At 47.2% G+C, this 16689-nt stretch overlaps 1 protein-coding gene and 1 pseudogene across 6 annotated transcripts in view; both read right to left on the minus strand.

The window, feature by feature from the left end:
• TCOF1 (treacle ribosome biogenesis factor 1) overlaps nt 1–16689 on the minus strand; it is a 338714-nt gene that overhangs the window by 186097 nt on the left and 135928 nt on the right. For all 5 annotated transcript variants that reach the window (XM_086931305.1, XM_086931303.1, XM_086931304.1 and 2 more), the window contains one exon: nt 5124–5339. In XM_086931305.1, the coding sequence (XP_086787431.1) occupies nt 5124–5339 (216 nt within the window). The remainder of the gene's footprint in view (nt 1–5123; nt 5340–16689) is intronic.
• LOC147702637 (uncharacterized) lies at nt 5810–12407 on the minus strand (annotated as a pseudogene). Its single transcript, XR_015297132.1, has 2 exons — nt 10385–12407; nt 5810–5815 (listed from the first exon to the last, which is right to left on the minus strand). The product of XR_015297132.1 is annotated as an uncharacterized LOC147702637 (transcript).

The raw sequence follows: 16689 nt of genomic DNA on the forward strand, positions 1-16689 counted from the left end.
CAAGCCTGTAGGGGACCGGGAAAATGCTGGTGCACATATTGCAACACTCGCAAGAAACTTACAAACTAGCACTGACCACATATAAGTCTTCTAGTAAAAAAGAGCAACTACTTCACATAACAAATGGTCAGCTAAAGACTCTAAAAAGCTATTCCAAGTAGTAACCAAATTTACCACACCCCCAGCAGTAAAGCAGCCAGTCACAGCCAAGTTCTGTGACGCATTAGCCCACATCTTTAGGGAGAAAGTCTATCAAATATTCCTGAAATTTGAGGACTCTACTAAGTTGGACGTCAAGGTCCACACCAATCAGATAAATTCCATCCAAACTCCCATACAGCCCCCCCAAAAAATCTAGTATCAAAAATGCTTAACAATACGAAATCTGGTTCTTCACTAGACCCTCCTTCCTTCAGAGTTAAAGTTGGCACCTGAGGTGACCGCAACCAATCTCTCCTTTTAACTCCATGTTTACTACAGAAGTTTTCCCCTTCATAATGGAAAAGTCTCAATTTTCCCTCTAAAGAAACCAAGACTGAATCCAGACAACCCCAACAACTGTTGCCTCGTTTCTGCTCTTCCTCTCCCTGCAAAAATGGTGAAAATGAACACGCAGCTTGTTTAGTTCATTCAAGATAACCACCTACTGGATCCCAAAAAATTCGGATACAGACCAAGGCATAGCACAGAAACCTCTGTAATAAAAGCTACTGAGGAGGTGAGCGCTGCAGTGGACAGAGGTCATTCTGCTGCTCTTATTCTCCTGTCTCCAGCCTTTGATATGGTAGACCATAAGATTCTGATCAATCGTTTAGCCGAACTAGGAGTCGAGGACAAGGCCTTCTCCCTTCTGATCTGCTTTCTATCAAACAGACTAGTCACCCAGGCCAGTATGATTTCTCCCTTCCATGCCGGGTCCCACAGAGATCTAGCTCAGTCCAACACTATATAACACATTTCACAGAACTTGCCACCCTAATCAAGACTTTAGAGTTCTCTCTTACTGCCTGAGTGAAAGTGTAGGAGCTATCGGCACACAATACTATCCCAAAGACTCCACCCGTTTCCATGACTGTATGTGCACCATCAGGTTATGGATGAACACACTGCCTGAAGCTCAAATCAGGAATAACAGAGGTTTTAATGTTGGGAAGCCCCTCCCCAGCCTGGGCCCCTCCTGGTGGCCTGAACTAGGCACCCTTCTCACCCTGTGGCCAAAGCCAGAAGTCTGTGAGTTCAAATAGACAACCAGCTCAATTATGGCAACCAGGTTAATGCTGTTGCCTCCTTTTACTCGCTTGGGATCAAAATAATTCCCTAAATTCCAGATAACACCCAAAAAAGTAATCACTGCCTTAGGTCTAGCAACATCCTCTACATGATTTTACAGCAAAAACCCATGTACAGGCTCCAGATGGTACATGACGCTGCTGCTAGGATTCTACTAGAAATACCCAAATTCCAATAAGTTAACCTCAAAATCCATACTTTGAACTTCATACAACTTTTCACTGGAAGCCAGTGCAAAGCCCTCTGCATCTCCCAAAAGGCACTGCATAACGTGTCCATATTTTTTGAGGCACATTTTCCAAAAGTATACACCAAGCAGACTTCTGTGCTTATCAGGAGCAAAGACACTTGTGGTTCCCAGATTCAGGAAAATTAACTAGGGTGGAAGAAGTTCAGTCACTGGAAGAACTAGGCTCTGGAAAACTAAGGGCATTATCCGGTTATGGTACAGTCATGCCAATAGGGGGGATAGGAGGGCTCTGCAAAGTTTATAAACATAAGCCAAACAGCTAGGGCTGTCTACCTCAAATCTGGGGAAATGGGTTCGAGTCTCAACAATGACTCTAAACATCCTATGATTCTGGGCAAATCCCATAATCTTCCTGTGCCCAACAAAAATTAATGTGTCCTTGTGCAACGCAACTGGTGCTCATGTAAAGCGCTCTGATGCCTTCGGGTCAAGTTTGCGCTATATAAAACTACGGGGGGATGCTAAATTTACGCAATGGCCATGTAGTGTAGTGATGAGCTGTGCCATTCAGTGTTTACCAGTCCCTCGCTATGCCTGGAAAAGCTTATTCCAACTGTGCCCTAGGAACTGCTCTTCCTAGACCTCCTAGACACGATAACGAAGGCCACCTAAACAGAGGCTTCCTTGGCTCGGGTCCCACCCATAATACAGCAAGAGCATAGCATGAATACATTGTTATATACTTCTGCTCAGTTCGAGGGCTAGCCTGTCTTTCTGCCCATATGTATTTCAGTTAATAAAAATAGTTTGTAAATCTATTCACATTAATAGCAGATTGTGGTTTTTGTGGTTTTTATTTTGTTAACCCTTGTACATTATAAAATTGCAAAGTTCAAGTGGTTAGAGGGGGTGCTTTACACCTTGGGCATATGAATGACATTTTATGGTAAGTCACACAGATCTCCCCCCTCCCCCCCCCGCTGGTTCACGTCACCTGGCTATAATTTGGCGGATACTTTGGTGAAAGTTGTTGGCGCATTTCAGATGGCACTGGGCCAGAGCCCCTATTTCCATGTTGAAATGTCTTCCTTGCCTTTACTTAATGGGGGCATCCCGTGACAGTTATCAAATGAGTGTGATACGGGGTTAAAATGTGAGTGGTCGCATGGCAGCCTGCCTGTGGAGGCATTTTGTTACTAAGGCGTGTGGAGAGGGTTGTGAGTGGATTTGTACGGGCCCTTCAGCAGGCGAAAAACTGAGTGTTATCGCTCGAGGGTCCGCGTGGAAATTCCGCTCGTTGCTCTAAGCGGGGCATTTTTCGTCGGATCTCCCACTTGAAACAGAGTCCCGATTGCATTTAAAATGGTGCATCTCTCTTCACTGCTGTTTACCGAGCCAGCGAGCCGGAAGTGGGTTTTGGGTAACGGATCCTGCCTCGAGCAGCCTGGCACAAGCACATTTTTAGGTTTCACCTGGCGTCGGAGCTCCTAGCTCTGCCCAGGAGAAATCTTATGTCCCTACAGTGTAGGGCTTAGTCCCGCCCTCTGTTCCATTGGCTAGCTCCATAAATGGAGGCTAGCCATTGGAACAGAGATCTGTCCGTCATGGCCGGACCAGATTCGTGGGCGTTCCCGAGATTTTTTCGCTCTCCGCCTCTGCGATGTAGTCATCGCGGCCATGGGCGGGGTTTATTTTTGTTTGTCGAGGGTGCTTTTCGTCATTTCGCCGCCCGAGGAAGTCCAGGTGAGTGCCTTTCCCTCCCCCCTCCCGCTGTCTGTTCCTTTATACGCCCCCCCTCCCGCTGTCCGTTCCTTTCCCGCCTCCCTCCCTCCCACTGTCCGTTCCTTTCCCGCCCCCCCCTCCCGCTGTCCGTTCCTTTCCCGCCCCCCTCCCGCTGTCCGTGCCGGTCCGTGAATTGTCAAAATGCGTGTGTAAATATATGTTAGAGTGTCGCGAACTGAGGCGCTAGCAGCTGGCGCCAAAAATACCCCCGTCCAGTGCAGACTTTGAGGACGAATCCGAACCCGAATTGGCTATTTCCTGGTTTGTTTTATTTGGCATGGGTGAAATCTGCCTCCCGCTGGGGTGAGCGTCCTTTAAAAAGTAAAACGGGGGGAATTTGGAGCATTTTCGTTTTGTCTAAAATATTTATCAAAGGAAACGTGCCCCGGACAGCTAGGAATATGTGTTCATTTGGATGCGCGATCGCTGGAGTGAGCAGTTTAACCTCTTTTCCTAATTTTCGCTTATTCAAAAATGCTTTTGTGTATTTCCAGTATATGCGTTGACATGAATATGGCACGCTGGTATCTGATTTGTACACATCACATACACTGTGGTAGATAAAAAAAAAAATACAGGAAGGTTGCTCATACTGGGAATATTATATGTTATTGTTAAAATCAACTGAAACGTGAAATTTAGACTTGGAACGTTAGGAGTTATTTTTACCTGCGGATGTATTTGTGATGCAGAGGGCACATAAGTATAAGACTGCATTTGAACATAAGCTGTGCCTGTCTTATATGTGTGGTGATATGCGCAGCTATCGAATGGTTTGTGTGTGTGTTTTCACAGAAAGCCTACAGATACAAACATGTTTGCACTTAAACAAGTCCTATAAATGCCCCGGCATGTTCTCCCTAGATAGGTATGTGCACGTTGGTAGATATAGTCATGTGTATTTGCATACATCGGATCGCTTTTAAAGCCGTGTGTGAACACGTGTGCAGGTCAAGCCACGTGTCTTTTTCACGCGCGCAGGTTCTATCGTGTCCATATGCATATCTGCATGCCTGAAAATACTGTGATACGGTGTATGTCTGTGCGCAGACTGTCCTGGGATCTATGTACAGCCCTCAGTATATAGCAACAGCTGCCTCTGCAGACATGTACAGGTACTGTATCTGTAGGGCACACGCCATTATCTAGGTATGTAAGTGCAAAGATTATGGGGCAGTTTCTGTGCACGTTTCGGTACATATTTATGTCCTACAGGTGCAGACCACTTAACCAGGCATAAGTACATTTCTCAACGTGTATCTATAGCAATACGTGTGCTTGTGCGCAGACACGTTCGCCGTGTCTCTGTATGCATTCCTACCACCACGCAGACACATACGTCATCTATAGAGGTGATTGCACAGATACATGGCGCAAGTACGATAATTTGTCAGACTTTTTCAGCACCAAGATATGCTCGCGGGTGATACTGCACTTTACAAACACACATGCGTGGGTGCACGCGCATAGTTGCTGTCACACGGTGCAGAGTGACTAGAGCGTGCAGAGTGTCTAGAGCGTGCAGAGTGTCTAGAGAGTGCAGAGTGTCTAGAGAGTGCAGAGTGTCTAGAGAGTGCAGGGAAATGCACAGTGCTAAGAGGTGCGGAGTGCTAGGGAGTGCTAGGGAGTGCACAGTGCTAAGAGGTGCGGAGTGCTATAGAGTTCTAGAGACTGCAAAGATTACGCTAATAACAATGTAAGTGACAATGCCATTTATTTATCTGTTTTCAAAACCAACACATAAATAAAAATTTGGTCATTAACAATGCCAATAGCTCAAACTTTTCCAAAGGCGAAACCATTGCATTGAAAATGCTTGTTCTAAAACATGCAGAAATTTAATTTTAGGAAAAAAACATACCGATTTTGTAGGTTTCTCGTCCTCACTGTCTGAAGTTTCGCTGCTCTCTGAGGTCTCTTGCTTTTTTGCAATTCCAGCTGCCTTTGCAGGGGTTACAGCTTTCCCTGGTGTAGGCACACCTGGTTTATGATTGGGAGTAGATGTTTTTCCACTGCTGGGTACCAAATTGCTAGAAACAACCTTGCCGGCTGGTTTAGTTTTGGCATCCAATTTCCCCTTAATCCAAAGAAAACAAAACTCAATTCAGCAGGGGATATGAGGAAAAGTATGTTCTATGAGCAGATTATCATGAAGAACAAAAAAGTATGTTAAAATTCCATGAACATTTCATTGATGTAATCACTCATTTTTAAAATTTTATATCAAGCTATTCTTAAAGAAAAAGGAGCAGAGTAACAATTCTGAATGAGCTAAACTGAGAATAAACAATGCAACACCCTGTGCTAAGGCCACTGAATTACAACACTGCAGAAAATAGTGTTACTTTCCTTGGAAAGAAAGAAAATTGTTAATCTGAACCAGATTATAGAGGCGGGCCTTTACAGTTTTCAAATTTCAAGTCCCACAACCCGTACACAACAAACTGAAGCCACACCTTCTCCAAATGAAAAGGTTTTCAATGCTCAAAAAGTGGAGAATGGATCAGAGCTGTACTTAAGTGATCATTTGGAAAATGCCCAACACGGTTACTTCTGCATTGGGACAAAAAAAAAAAGAGTTCAAACTAAACGCATCATCATCTACAAATGGGGCTTCACTTAGAGTTTTAGTTCCAACATAATCACTCACGATTTGAGTTTAAATTCAAAAGAAGCAGATTAGATTACATCATTTTTTATTTCATGAACAAGCTGAAAGTCGGCAGTCCTTTGGAAAAGCAGCAGATTAAAGGTAAGAAGATTGCACTTTAACTGTGCAAAGCAAAATCTCACGCCACAGAATCTGCAAAGCGTGCTGGGACTGTTTCTCATTAACACAATTCATCAACTGCTGATTTTGTGTAGAATTGTTTGGTAATTTTTTTTTTTAATTCGTCCAGACAAAAATGCTCAAGCGCTTTAAAAAAAAAAAAAGGAAATTACTAGGGTGCTTTATGTTAAGAACTGTGGGGACCTTTCTTCTAAAACTACAAGGCAACTGTAGGAAGCTGGCTCTTTATATAGTATACCAAAGAGGTATGCTGTGAAACGAGTGTAGGTAACCCTTATGAGTGGACAAGTACTTGCTCTAGCAATCCCATGGTGCTCTATCCAGGGTACTGTGGTCGAGCAGCCTTAGGCTTATCAGAGAGGTGTGTTAGACTTTTGTGTGACACACACACACACTCAAAAAGGAGAACCACACTGATGTACAAAAAAATAAAAAATATATATATATTTTTTTTTTAACACCAAGAACTTTGCAATTGGGTAAATACTTTCTTTTGAGATATCATAGTCTTGAAAGTTGCAGAAATACACTTGCATTCTGTGAGTTATCACGGGTTTGCAGTATACAGAAATACACCGACACTTGAATAGGTAAAGCTGTAATGTTATTCTATAGTAATGAATCCTACTGCCTACCAGTACTTAGCAGCGACTTATGGGACGGTCCTTCTGGATGGACGATAAGTATGTGGCAAGGTCCAAGGTAGAACCAACAGGTCACCACAGTCGGCTCTGGGGAGTTCAGTTGCAGACATGCATTACAGCATCATGTGCCCGTTTAAATCAATGGGGGAACATTCCGGTTCAAAAGAGGGTACAAGCAAGGACAAGGGTGGGGGTGGGTTGGCTGGCGTAGTCCGGACAAACCCACCGGGGGCTCAGTCCTTGTGCAGTGGTGCTTTCTCTGGCAGGGGTCGCATTGCAGGAGGCATTCATGATTTTTTGATGCCTGCAAAAACAGGCTGCAGGCGGGGACTGTGTTACCATTCCGGCCAAACCCAAAGGTGAGCTCACCTGTGGAGGGTCTCAGAACCCCGTGGGCACCATTGGTCCACTTCTCCTCAGGGTGTGGGGCTCTAGCGCAGTGGTGTCTTCAGGCGTCAGGTGGTGGCAGTCCAGAAGATCTCACAGTTCCTGCAAAAAGAGGCTGCAGGCAGGTACTGGGGGGCCAGTCTGGTGGAGCCCAAGTGAGGGGTGGGAATCTTGAGGGCATCTGTGCCTCAGGGGTACCATCAATTCACAGCTACTCGGGATGGGTGACTCTTCTTCAGTGAGGATTTGTCTTGCAGGGGTCGCGATGGCAGATGCTCTTGTTGTCTGCCCTTTTGGTGCCAGCAGAATGTATGGAAGCAACTCCTCTGCTGCAAGGGAGATTTTGCTGACCAGCTGAAGTTATGGGTCGCTCCTCCACAGGTTTTGACGGTGACACCACTTTCTGGATGAAGCATGCAAATTGCCAAGTCAGTTGCTGTTAATCAGTTCTCACATCGTGGATTCTTTGTCATTCTTTCTTCTTCAGGCAGACAAATCTTATTTCCTGGTGTCAGGTGGCCACCTAAATACCCAATTCAATGTTGTTAAAAGGTAGTGTAGGGGAGTACCCAATGGGCTACTTACCCCTGTGGTCACTTGACCCCCTAGATGGTGACTTCCTGTGTGGTGCGAGTATCACCCTTTCCCAGAGTTCCTAATTGCATTACACACAAGATGGTGGATTTTTTCTTTCCAACAGTCGTGGAATGTGGAAGTTACCAAGGATGGAAGGAAACAGGGTAACAAAAGGTAAGAGGGCTAAAACTGGGCAAAGCAATATACAGCAAATAAAATATATGTATACATTAATCAAGGTTTCTAAGATACAACACATCTCCCTCCTACAAAATGAATTTGTCCCATACTGGGGAGTGCACATTGAAGAAGGTTAGGGAGAAAAACGAAATTACATATCAATACAAACATCTGTCATCAAAAAATCATTGCGCCAACCCGGAGGCTTGGACACCCTCACTTTCCTCCTTTACAACCCCTTGCTAGAGTCGTCCACAGACCCTTCACCCAACTCCACATGGTGCCCAGGGGTTGATAAAGAAGTATGAACTGCAGCAAACTCTGTCCATGCTCCACGTTTTACCAACATTCAATGTGACATCATTTTTGCCCACCTTGACAGCTTCCATTGGTACTGAAAATTTGCTGAACCCTTTGTCTGGGAGCTTGAAGGTTGATGAGCACACTGTCTGCAACACATTCCATGTGCCTTCTTTAACACCATGACCGATGTATCTGTTTTTGTAGTTCTGCAGATAAAGTCTTCTCAACCTATCCATTTCCTTCCTACACACCCAACCCGGTTCTCCCCCACCCAACCAATTGGGTGAAACTTTGGTACCTGGTAACCGATCCTTCAATGCCAGAAAGGGAGAATTGAATAGTTTACCTGTCGGTGTAGTTTTGCAGCTTGATGATCTTTCTGGATTCACTATGCTGTGCATATTCCGCGGTCTTGTGGTTGGGTCCGGATTCGTAGTCTTTTCTTTGGTTTTTTTCGTCGCCCAGGTGGGCGTCGGCGTCACCCCTTACTGGGTGTATTTCCGGTGCCGTCTGCATGCTTCCTGCGGAAGCTCCCACCCTTGGGCGCCATCTTCGGATTCATTTTTCCGTGTTTCTTTCGTCTCCGAAGTGATGGCAATGTTCTATGTAGGTGAAAATTCTCTTAACCGCTTTGTATATGAAGTCTTTTTTTTTTTTTTGACCACCTCTCTCCCTCTCCAGCCTCATCTTTCTGGCGGAGGTGGGTGGGTTCGCTAGTGAATCCAGAAAGATCATCAAGCTGCAAAACTACACCGACAGGTAAGAAACTATTCGTTTTGCAGCGTGAATCTTTCTGGATTCACTATGCTGTGCATAGATTTTGTAGCGGTTTCTCATTTCTGTGGCGGCTGGGTAGAAGATGAGCTTTGGTTCTTGAATATGTGCTGGAGCACCTTTTGTCCAACTTGTGCTTCTTTGTTCATTTGAACATCAACGCAGTAGTGCTTCGTGAATGTGTGCACCGAAGCCCATGTTGCCGCCAGGCATATGTCTTGTATGGGTGTATTAGCCAGGAAGGCTATTGTCGCACCCTTTTTCCTAGTGGAGTGGGCACGTGGTCCCTCTGCTAGTTCTTGCCCTGCCCGCTTGTGGCAGAGTTGGATTGTTTGCGCGATCCATCGTGCAATAGTGTTCTTTGTTACAGCCTTACCCATGAAACTGTTGGCGAATGACACGAAGAACTGCTTTGTCTTCCTGTGTCCTTTTGTCCTCTCGATATAGTGCATGACCGCCCTTCTGGCGTCTAGGGTGTGAAGGGCTCGCTCTGCGCTATTTGTTGGTTTTTGGAAAAAACTCGGAATCTGTATGGACTGGTTCATATGGAATCTGGACACCACCTTTGGCAAGAAGTGTGGGTCAGTCCTCATCACAACCCTGTCATTGTGTATTTGTATGTATGGTTCCTGCAGAGTTAGCGCCTGAAGCTCGCTCACTCGTCGTAGGGACGTTATTGCAACCAAGAAAGCTGTCTTCATGGTCAGCATCTCTAGTGAGGCCTTGTGGATCGTTCAAAGGGCTCCTTCATGAGTTCCGTCAGGACTATGTTCAAGTTCCATGCCGGTGGTAGCAACCGCTTGGGTGGTGCGATCCTCTTCGCTCCTTCCAGGAATCTCTTCAGAACCTGTGACGTGAAGAAGCTCCTGCCCATCTCACCCCTTGTATAGGCGACTATCGCTGCCAAGTGGACTCTTAAGGAGGACGAGCTGAGTTTTTTCTCCAGTAAGTGCGTGAGGTATTTCAGCACTGTGGAGTCCTTCATTTTATTGTGAAGTCTTTCCTTCCTGCACCATATTGTGAATCTCTTCCACTTTGCCCCGTAGCACTTCCGTGTGCTGGGCCTTCGTGCCTCCCGAAGGACCCTGAGGGTGCTCTCAGGCAGTCTCAAGTGTGCGAATTCTATGTCCTCAGGAGCCACGCCACCAGGCTCAGGCTCTCTGGCTCTGGGTGCAGTACCTCTCAGTTGTGCATGGAGAGCAGGTCTTTTCTTCTGCCGAATCTGTGGGGTGGACTCTGTGCCATCTCCATGATCTGCGAGTACCAGGTCTGTCTGGCCCACTGTGGTGCGACCAGTATCAGGGTCATGTTGCTCGCTCTGCACTTGCTCAGTACTCTGTGTATCAGTGGTATCGGGGGAAAAGCGTAAGCAAATGTCCCGGACCAATCTATCCATAGGGCATTCCCAAGGGACCCTTCTTCGGGTTGTCTGGATGCGAAGCTTTGGCATTCTGGCGTGTTGCAAACAGGTCCACTGATGGTGTTCCCCACTTGTTGAACAACCACTTCGTCTCCTGGGCATTGAGCTCCCACTCGTGGGATGTCGATGTCTGTCTGCTCAGCCAGTCTGCCTGAATGTTCTCCTTCCCTGGTAGGTGTATGGCCAGTAGGTCTATCCTGAGGGGGATGGCCCATCTCCATATCTCCTGCGCCAGTGTCGAAAGCGTTGCTGACTGTGTTCCACCCTGCTTGTTGATGTAGAACATCGCTGTGGTGTTGTCTGTCTGCAGCAACACCCTCTGCTTGTACAGTCTTGTTTGGAAGGCTTTCAACGCAAGGAAGATTGTTTTCAATTCTAAATAATTGATGTGCTTCGACACATCTGCTGATGTCCACAGACCCCTGACTTTGAGCTCTTCCATGTGAGCACCCCATCCCATCAGGGATGAGTCTGTGGTGATGGTCACTGTTGGTGTTGAGGGTGTAAGAGGCTTTCCCTTTGCTATGTTCTCCATGGTCCACCATGTCATTTCCTTCTGCACTGCGTGCGTCACAACCACTAGATCCTCCCAACTCCCTGAAGCTTGTGACCATTGTTCCTGGAGCCATTCTTGGATGGGTCTCATGTGCAGTCGTACGTTTGGTACCAGGTGGATGCATGATGCCATCATCCCCAAGATCTTGCTCGCAGTCCTCACTGTCCGAGCTTGTCCCTTCCGGTAGAGGCGAGCTTCCCTCACCAGGGCCCCTGTTCTCTTGTTGCTGGGGAACACTCTGCCCTGCAAGGTTTTGATCTGTGCCCCCAAGAAGATCTTCACTTGTTCCGGCTCCATTGATGATTTTTTCCAATGGATGGAGAACCCCAGGTTTATCAGCGTTCTCGTCACTGTATGTGCGTCCTTCTTGCATTTCTGGTACGAGTCTGCTTTCACTAGCCAGTCGCCCAGGTAAGGATATACGTGTATCCCCTTCCTTCGTAGGTGCGCTGCGACTGCCGCGAGGCACTTTGTGAAGACCCTTGGTGCTGATTTTAGACCGAAGGCTAGTGTTCTGAATTGGTAGTGGCTGTCTCCGACCGTGAACCTGAGCATATGTTTGTGCGTTACGTTCATTGGTATGTGCAGGTAGGCGTCCTTGAGGTCTATTGTGACCATGAAGTCCCCAATCTGCAATTGCGGTAGCACCTCCTGCAGGGAGGTCATTTTGAATTTTTGTGTTCTTATGAATGTGTTCAGGAACCTGAGGTCCAGAATGGGTCTCATTGTCTCGTCGACCTTTGGCACGAGGAAATACGTTGAGTATATTCCCCTGTTTCTTTCTTTGAAGGGAACCTGTTCTATGGCCTCCTTTTGAAGGAGCTCTCTCGCTTCTTCCTGAAGCCGCTGCAGCTGATCGTTTGTTAGTTGCTTTCGCTTTGGTCTCCTGCTTGTTGGTCTCCCTTCCAATTCTAAGCAGTACCCGTATTGGATGAAGTTTAGAATCCATTTGTCTGAAGTGATCTCTCTCCATTCCTGGAGATAGAGTCTTAATCTTCCACCCACTGGTGTTACGTGGTGGTAGTTGTCCATTGTGTCCTGACCTCTTTGTACGTGCTGCCCCCTGGGATCCTTTCTGTGGGCGGGCACACGGGTGTCTCTGAAGTCATTTAGAGGCAGGCTGCTGGCCCCTTCTTTTATGCTGTCCTCGTCCATTTCCTCTCCCTCGAAAGGACTGGCCCCTTGACTGGTACTGCCAGGACTGCTTCTGTTGACTCATTTGCGCATGCGAGTCAGCCTGGTGCGTCGGTTGGAAAGCCTGGTGTGAAGTACCTGGCTGGTTTCCACCTCTTCCGCTGGGCCTCCGTGACTGGGTGCCCCTTTTGCTGCCTCTGAACTGCAAGGCTCCCATGGATCTTGCAGTTTCATTGTCTTTCTTTAGTTGACTGAGTTTGTCGTCAACTGTTGTCCCGAACAGCGTTTCGCCGTTGAACGGAGTGTTCAAGATGCTGTGTTGCACCTCAGGCTTAAAGCCCGAGATTCTGAGCCATGCGTGTCTTCTTTCCGTGACACCCATCATCATGAGCCTGCTGGAGGTGTCTGCACCATCCAGGGCCGTCTTGAGGCAACAATTTGCCGCATTCTTCCCGTCTTCCACCAGTTTCTCGGCCTTCTGCCTGGCCTCCTGGGGTAGGTCTTTCACCAGTTTCCCTAGCTCCTCCATGATCTGGTACATGTGCCTGTTTATGAGGGCATTGGAATTAGCCATGCGCCATTGGGTCGCGGCATTCCGTTCGATCCTTCTGCCCACTAAGTCCATCCTTTTGCTCTCCTTATCAGGGGGAGGTCCAGAAGTGGTGGCCACGTTAGCCCTCTTCCTTGCTGTGGCTGTGATGATCGAGTCAGCTGAGACCACACCTCGGATGTAGGCTGGGTCCTTCGATGAATGTTTGTACTTTTTTTCGGTTCTGGGAGTAACTGCCTTGCATGTTGCGGGCTCCCTGAATGCTTCCATCCCCTGCGCCAAGACGCTGTCGAGCATAGGTAGATACTGGCTCCTTGTTTGCGTGGGGAGTAATGTCTCGAGGAGAAAGTCCGCTTTCTGCTTCTCCTCGTCGAGCTTGAAAGCTGTCACCGCCAACCTTATCACCGAGTTGTAAGCTCCGATGTCATCTGGCGGCGATGGCCTCGAGGGGGTATGTGTCGACCGCCTCTTCTGGGCTTTTGGTGTCGACATCCAAGTAATCCTCCTCCTGCGGGTCAGAGGTGGCCGACTCTGCGTCCAACCTGCTGTCCTCTTCCTCCTCATAGCTGTAAGCCTCGTAGGGATTCTCGTCCTCTTCCTGGTCGTCGACCATTTCGGTGCCAGGCTCATGTTCCTCGACCTGTTCCTCTTCCTCCTCGACCATTTCCTGCATGGGTGGCTTGGTCTTGTGGGGAATCGTGAAGGCTCTCATCTTGGCGTCGAAATCCTTTTTCCGCTGCAAGATGTTCTCCATTTCGGCTTCTAGTCGCCGTTTTTCTTTTCCATCTCGGCCGCGTTGTCCGCGCCGGATTGTTCGGCCACTCTCTTCGGCGCCTGGCTCGACTGCGAGAGTTTCGGCGTCGAGGACTTGGACGTCGAACTGGGTTTCGGGTCCCTGTACGGCGTCGAGGCTTTAGGGTCTTTCTCCCTCGACGTCGATCGGTCCTTTTCAGGGACGATCTTCGACGACTTCTGCTGCTCAACAGCTCTCGGCGCCAGGGACTCCTTCTCAGAGGATCCGCTGGGCCTGTGGGTAGCCGCGGACGCCAGGTGTCTCTGCGTCGGCGCTTTCGGGGTCTTGCCCTCGTTTTTTCGAGACTGAGTCTCTCGTGCTCTTGGGGAATGACGAGTCTCCTACCTTATCAGATGTCTTTGTGTAATCGGTCTCTACGACCGTGTAGCTGTCGTCTTTGGCGGCAGCGTTGTCCTCTTCCTCCGAGGACATCCCCAGCTCGTACAGCGATGGCGTCGGGGCTTTTCCTTGGAGGGTGGCGTGCGCTACCCTCTGGCTCTTCCTCACACGAAGGGTCTTCGGGGCGAAGACGGAGCAGGCGTTGCAGTCCTCGCTTCTGTGTTCTACCGGTAAACAAAGGTTGCAAACCGGGTGTTGGTCTTTCTGCGCGAACTTGTGGTGGCAGAACTTGAACTGAGTGTTGTCCATCATCGAGTGTTTAGGCCTCCCTGGCCGCGCAAACGTCGACGATAGTCGAAGTCCTCGATGATTTCTCCTTCTTTTCGCCGGGCAGTGTTCGGCGAAGTCTTTCGTAGTCTTCTTCTTTCGATATCTTCTCGAATCTCAATTTTTTTCTAGTACTTTCTCCAAAAATGTCTGGAGCCCAACGGGAACGATCCAGACCCGACCGCGGAAAAAAGAATCTGAAGATGGCGCCCAAGGGTGGGAGCTTCCGCAGGAAGCATGCTGACGTCACCGGAAATACACCCAGGAAGGGGTGACTCCGACGCCCACCTGGGCGACGAAAAAAAACAAAAAAAAACCAAAGAAAAGACTACGAATCCGGACCCAACCACAAGACCGCGGAATATGCACAGCATAGTGAATCCAGAAAGATTCACGCTGCAAAACATTAGTAACTAAATTAGGGGTGGTGTGGTAAGACCACAGCATATTTTGGAGGGCTACCTCTGCCAGATTCCCAGAGACTTGAGCTAACTATAGACATAACTTGATCATCCGGTTCACCCTCACCACTATTTTGTTGGCTTTTGGACAATACAAAGCTGTCTTCAGGTGTTGAGGAGACCACTTCTCCAAGAACGGACGCATTTCCTCGGAAACAAACTGAACCCCATTGTCTGTAACTAGCGTGCCGGAGACACCCTCTGTGGTAAACATCTCTTGGAAGAAACTGATGAGGACTTTGGTGCTAATGTTGGTCACAACTTTAGTCATGATCCAATGGGAGTGATAGTCCACCACTACCAACATGAACTTCCCCCAACCAATAAGAATTCTTTAAAGAACCTATAATATCCAACCCTAACTTATCCCAGGGTTTAGAAGGAACCACAACTGGGGACAACAGGGTAATAAACCGACCTCAAATTGTCACTTCGAGCACACGTTAAAAAATCCTTCACAATTATTTCTAGTACACTATACATTTTGGGAAACCAATAGATCGCTCGAACCTTGGCCTTAGTGATGCTTCTACCCTGATGTCCTTTGTAAGCCACAACAGCAATCCTTTCTCTCAAATCAGCCGGAGGAATCAACCTGCTACCTCTCATGGCTGTCATTTACAATGCACAATTAATTCCTCACTGCCCAGTAATCCAGCAGTTCCGAACTGAGAGATACTACTTTGGCTGGCCAGCCCTGGACAATTTTCCCTTTGACTTGTTCGAGAACTACATCTTTTTCCATGCCAGACTCCCATTCATCCACCGAGATGCCTGGAATTTCCACCAAACCCAGAATCTCTCTCTCCTCGCACTCTCCCTTGTCCGTCCAGTCCTAGCAGGGTAGTTTAGAAAAGCAATCCGCCACACTGTTCATAAGTCCTGGTACAAATTCAATTTTAAAATTAAATCCTTCTAAGCCTAACAACCATTTGGTGAGGCAGGGAGAAGTGGTGTCTCTACCTTCGATTAAAAATATAAAAATCATGGGCTATGATCAGTACGTATGACAAAGTGTCAACCCCACAGGAAAAATGTAAAGTGATTTATGGCCCAAGAACAAGGCCTGCCTCTCCAACAGAGTAATTGTGCTTTTCCTTCTTTAATGCCCTGGTCGTGAAAGTTACCAGCCTTTCTTCCCCTCCACAATTTGTGACAAAGACGCACCTGTGCCAATTCCACTGGCATCTGTGGTCAAGTATTACAGTTTCCTAGGGATGGTGCATGAATAGTTTCTTTGGTGAAGTCAAAAGATTCTGGACATGCCCCATCCCAGACAAACACTAATCCTTTTTTTTTTTTTTTAAATAATCTCCTTAACGATGATGTAATGTCATCAAAGTTCATGACAAACTTTGCCAAGTATTCTACAAGGCCTAGGAACAACCTTAGTTCCTCCATATTCTTGGGGAAAGGCACTTGTTTAACTGCCGCCACCAAGTCTAGTTTAGGCTTCACCCCCTGTTTGGAAATTGTGTCCCCAAATATTCTACTGAATCTACACCAATCTGACATTTGTGCCTACTTACTGTAAGAACAGCTCTTTAAAGCTCCCAAGACTTCTTTAAGTGTGTCATAATGGTGTGCTTCTGAATCTCCAAAAATCCAAATTTTGCCCTGGAAACATAGAACAATTTTGATTCTGCTCAACACATTTTGCATTACTCTGAAATACCGCAGTCGCTAGGGTAAACGGCATAAGGCAAAACCGGTAAGCACCAAACAGTGTGATAAATTATGCGAGTGCTTTGGAATCCGATGGGGTTCAATCTGGTGGTAAGCAGACGATAAGTCAATGACACTGAAAACTTCTGCCTTGCCTATTACACTACTCAAGTTGTTTATCCTGGGCAAAGGAAATCTATCAACCCATATATTGGCGTATAAGTCTCAGGTCCACACAGACTCAGACCTCTACCCCCACCTTCTACGTTATCACAATCGGTACCAACCATAATGAACCCTCAATAGGTTCTATTATACCTTGGGCTACCAGTTTATTCAATTCAGCTTGGAGTGTCTCCTGCGTGAGATGAGAAATTTGCGTAACCTTGTGTACCATCGGTATAGCATTGTCCTTCACCTTAAACTTAAGCTGAAATATTTTTAGAAGACCCACTTTTTCCGAAAATACTGCAGGGAACTCCTCATATAATGCCTTGAGATCACACCTTCTGGATATATCCAGCGAC

The sequence above is a fragment of the Lissotriton vulgaris genome, chromosome 7 (assembly GCF_964263255.1).
Source record: "Lissotriton vulgaris chromosome 7, aLisVul1.2, whole genome shotgun sequence".
Taxonomy (NCBI): Eukaryota; Metazoa; Chordata; class Amphibia; order Caudata; family Salamandridae; genus Lissotriton; species Lissotriton vulgaris.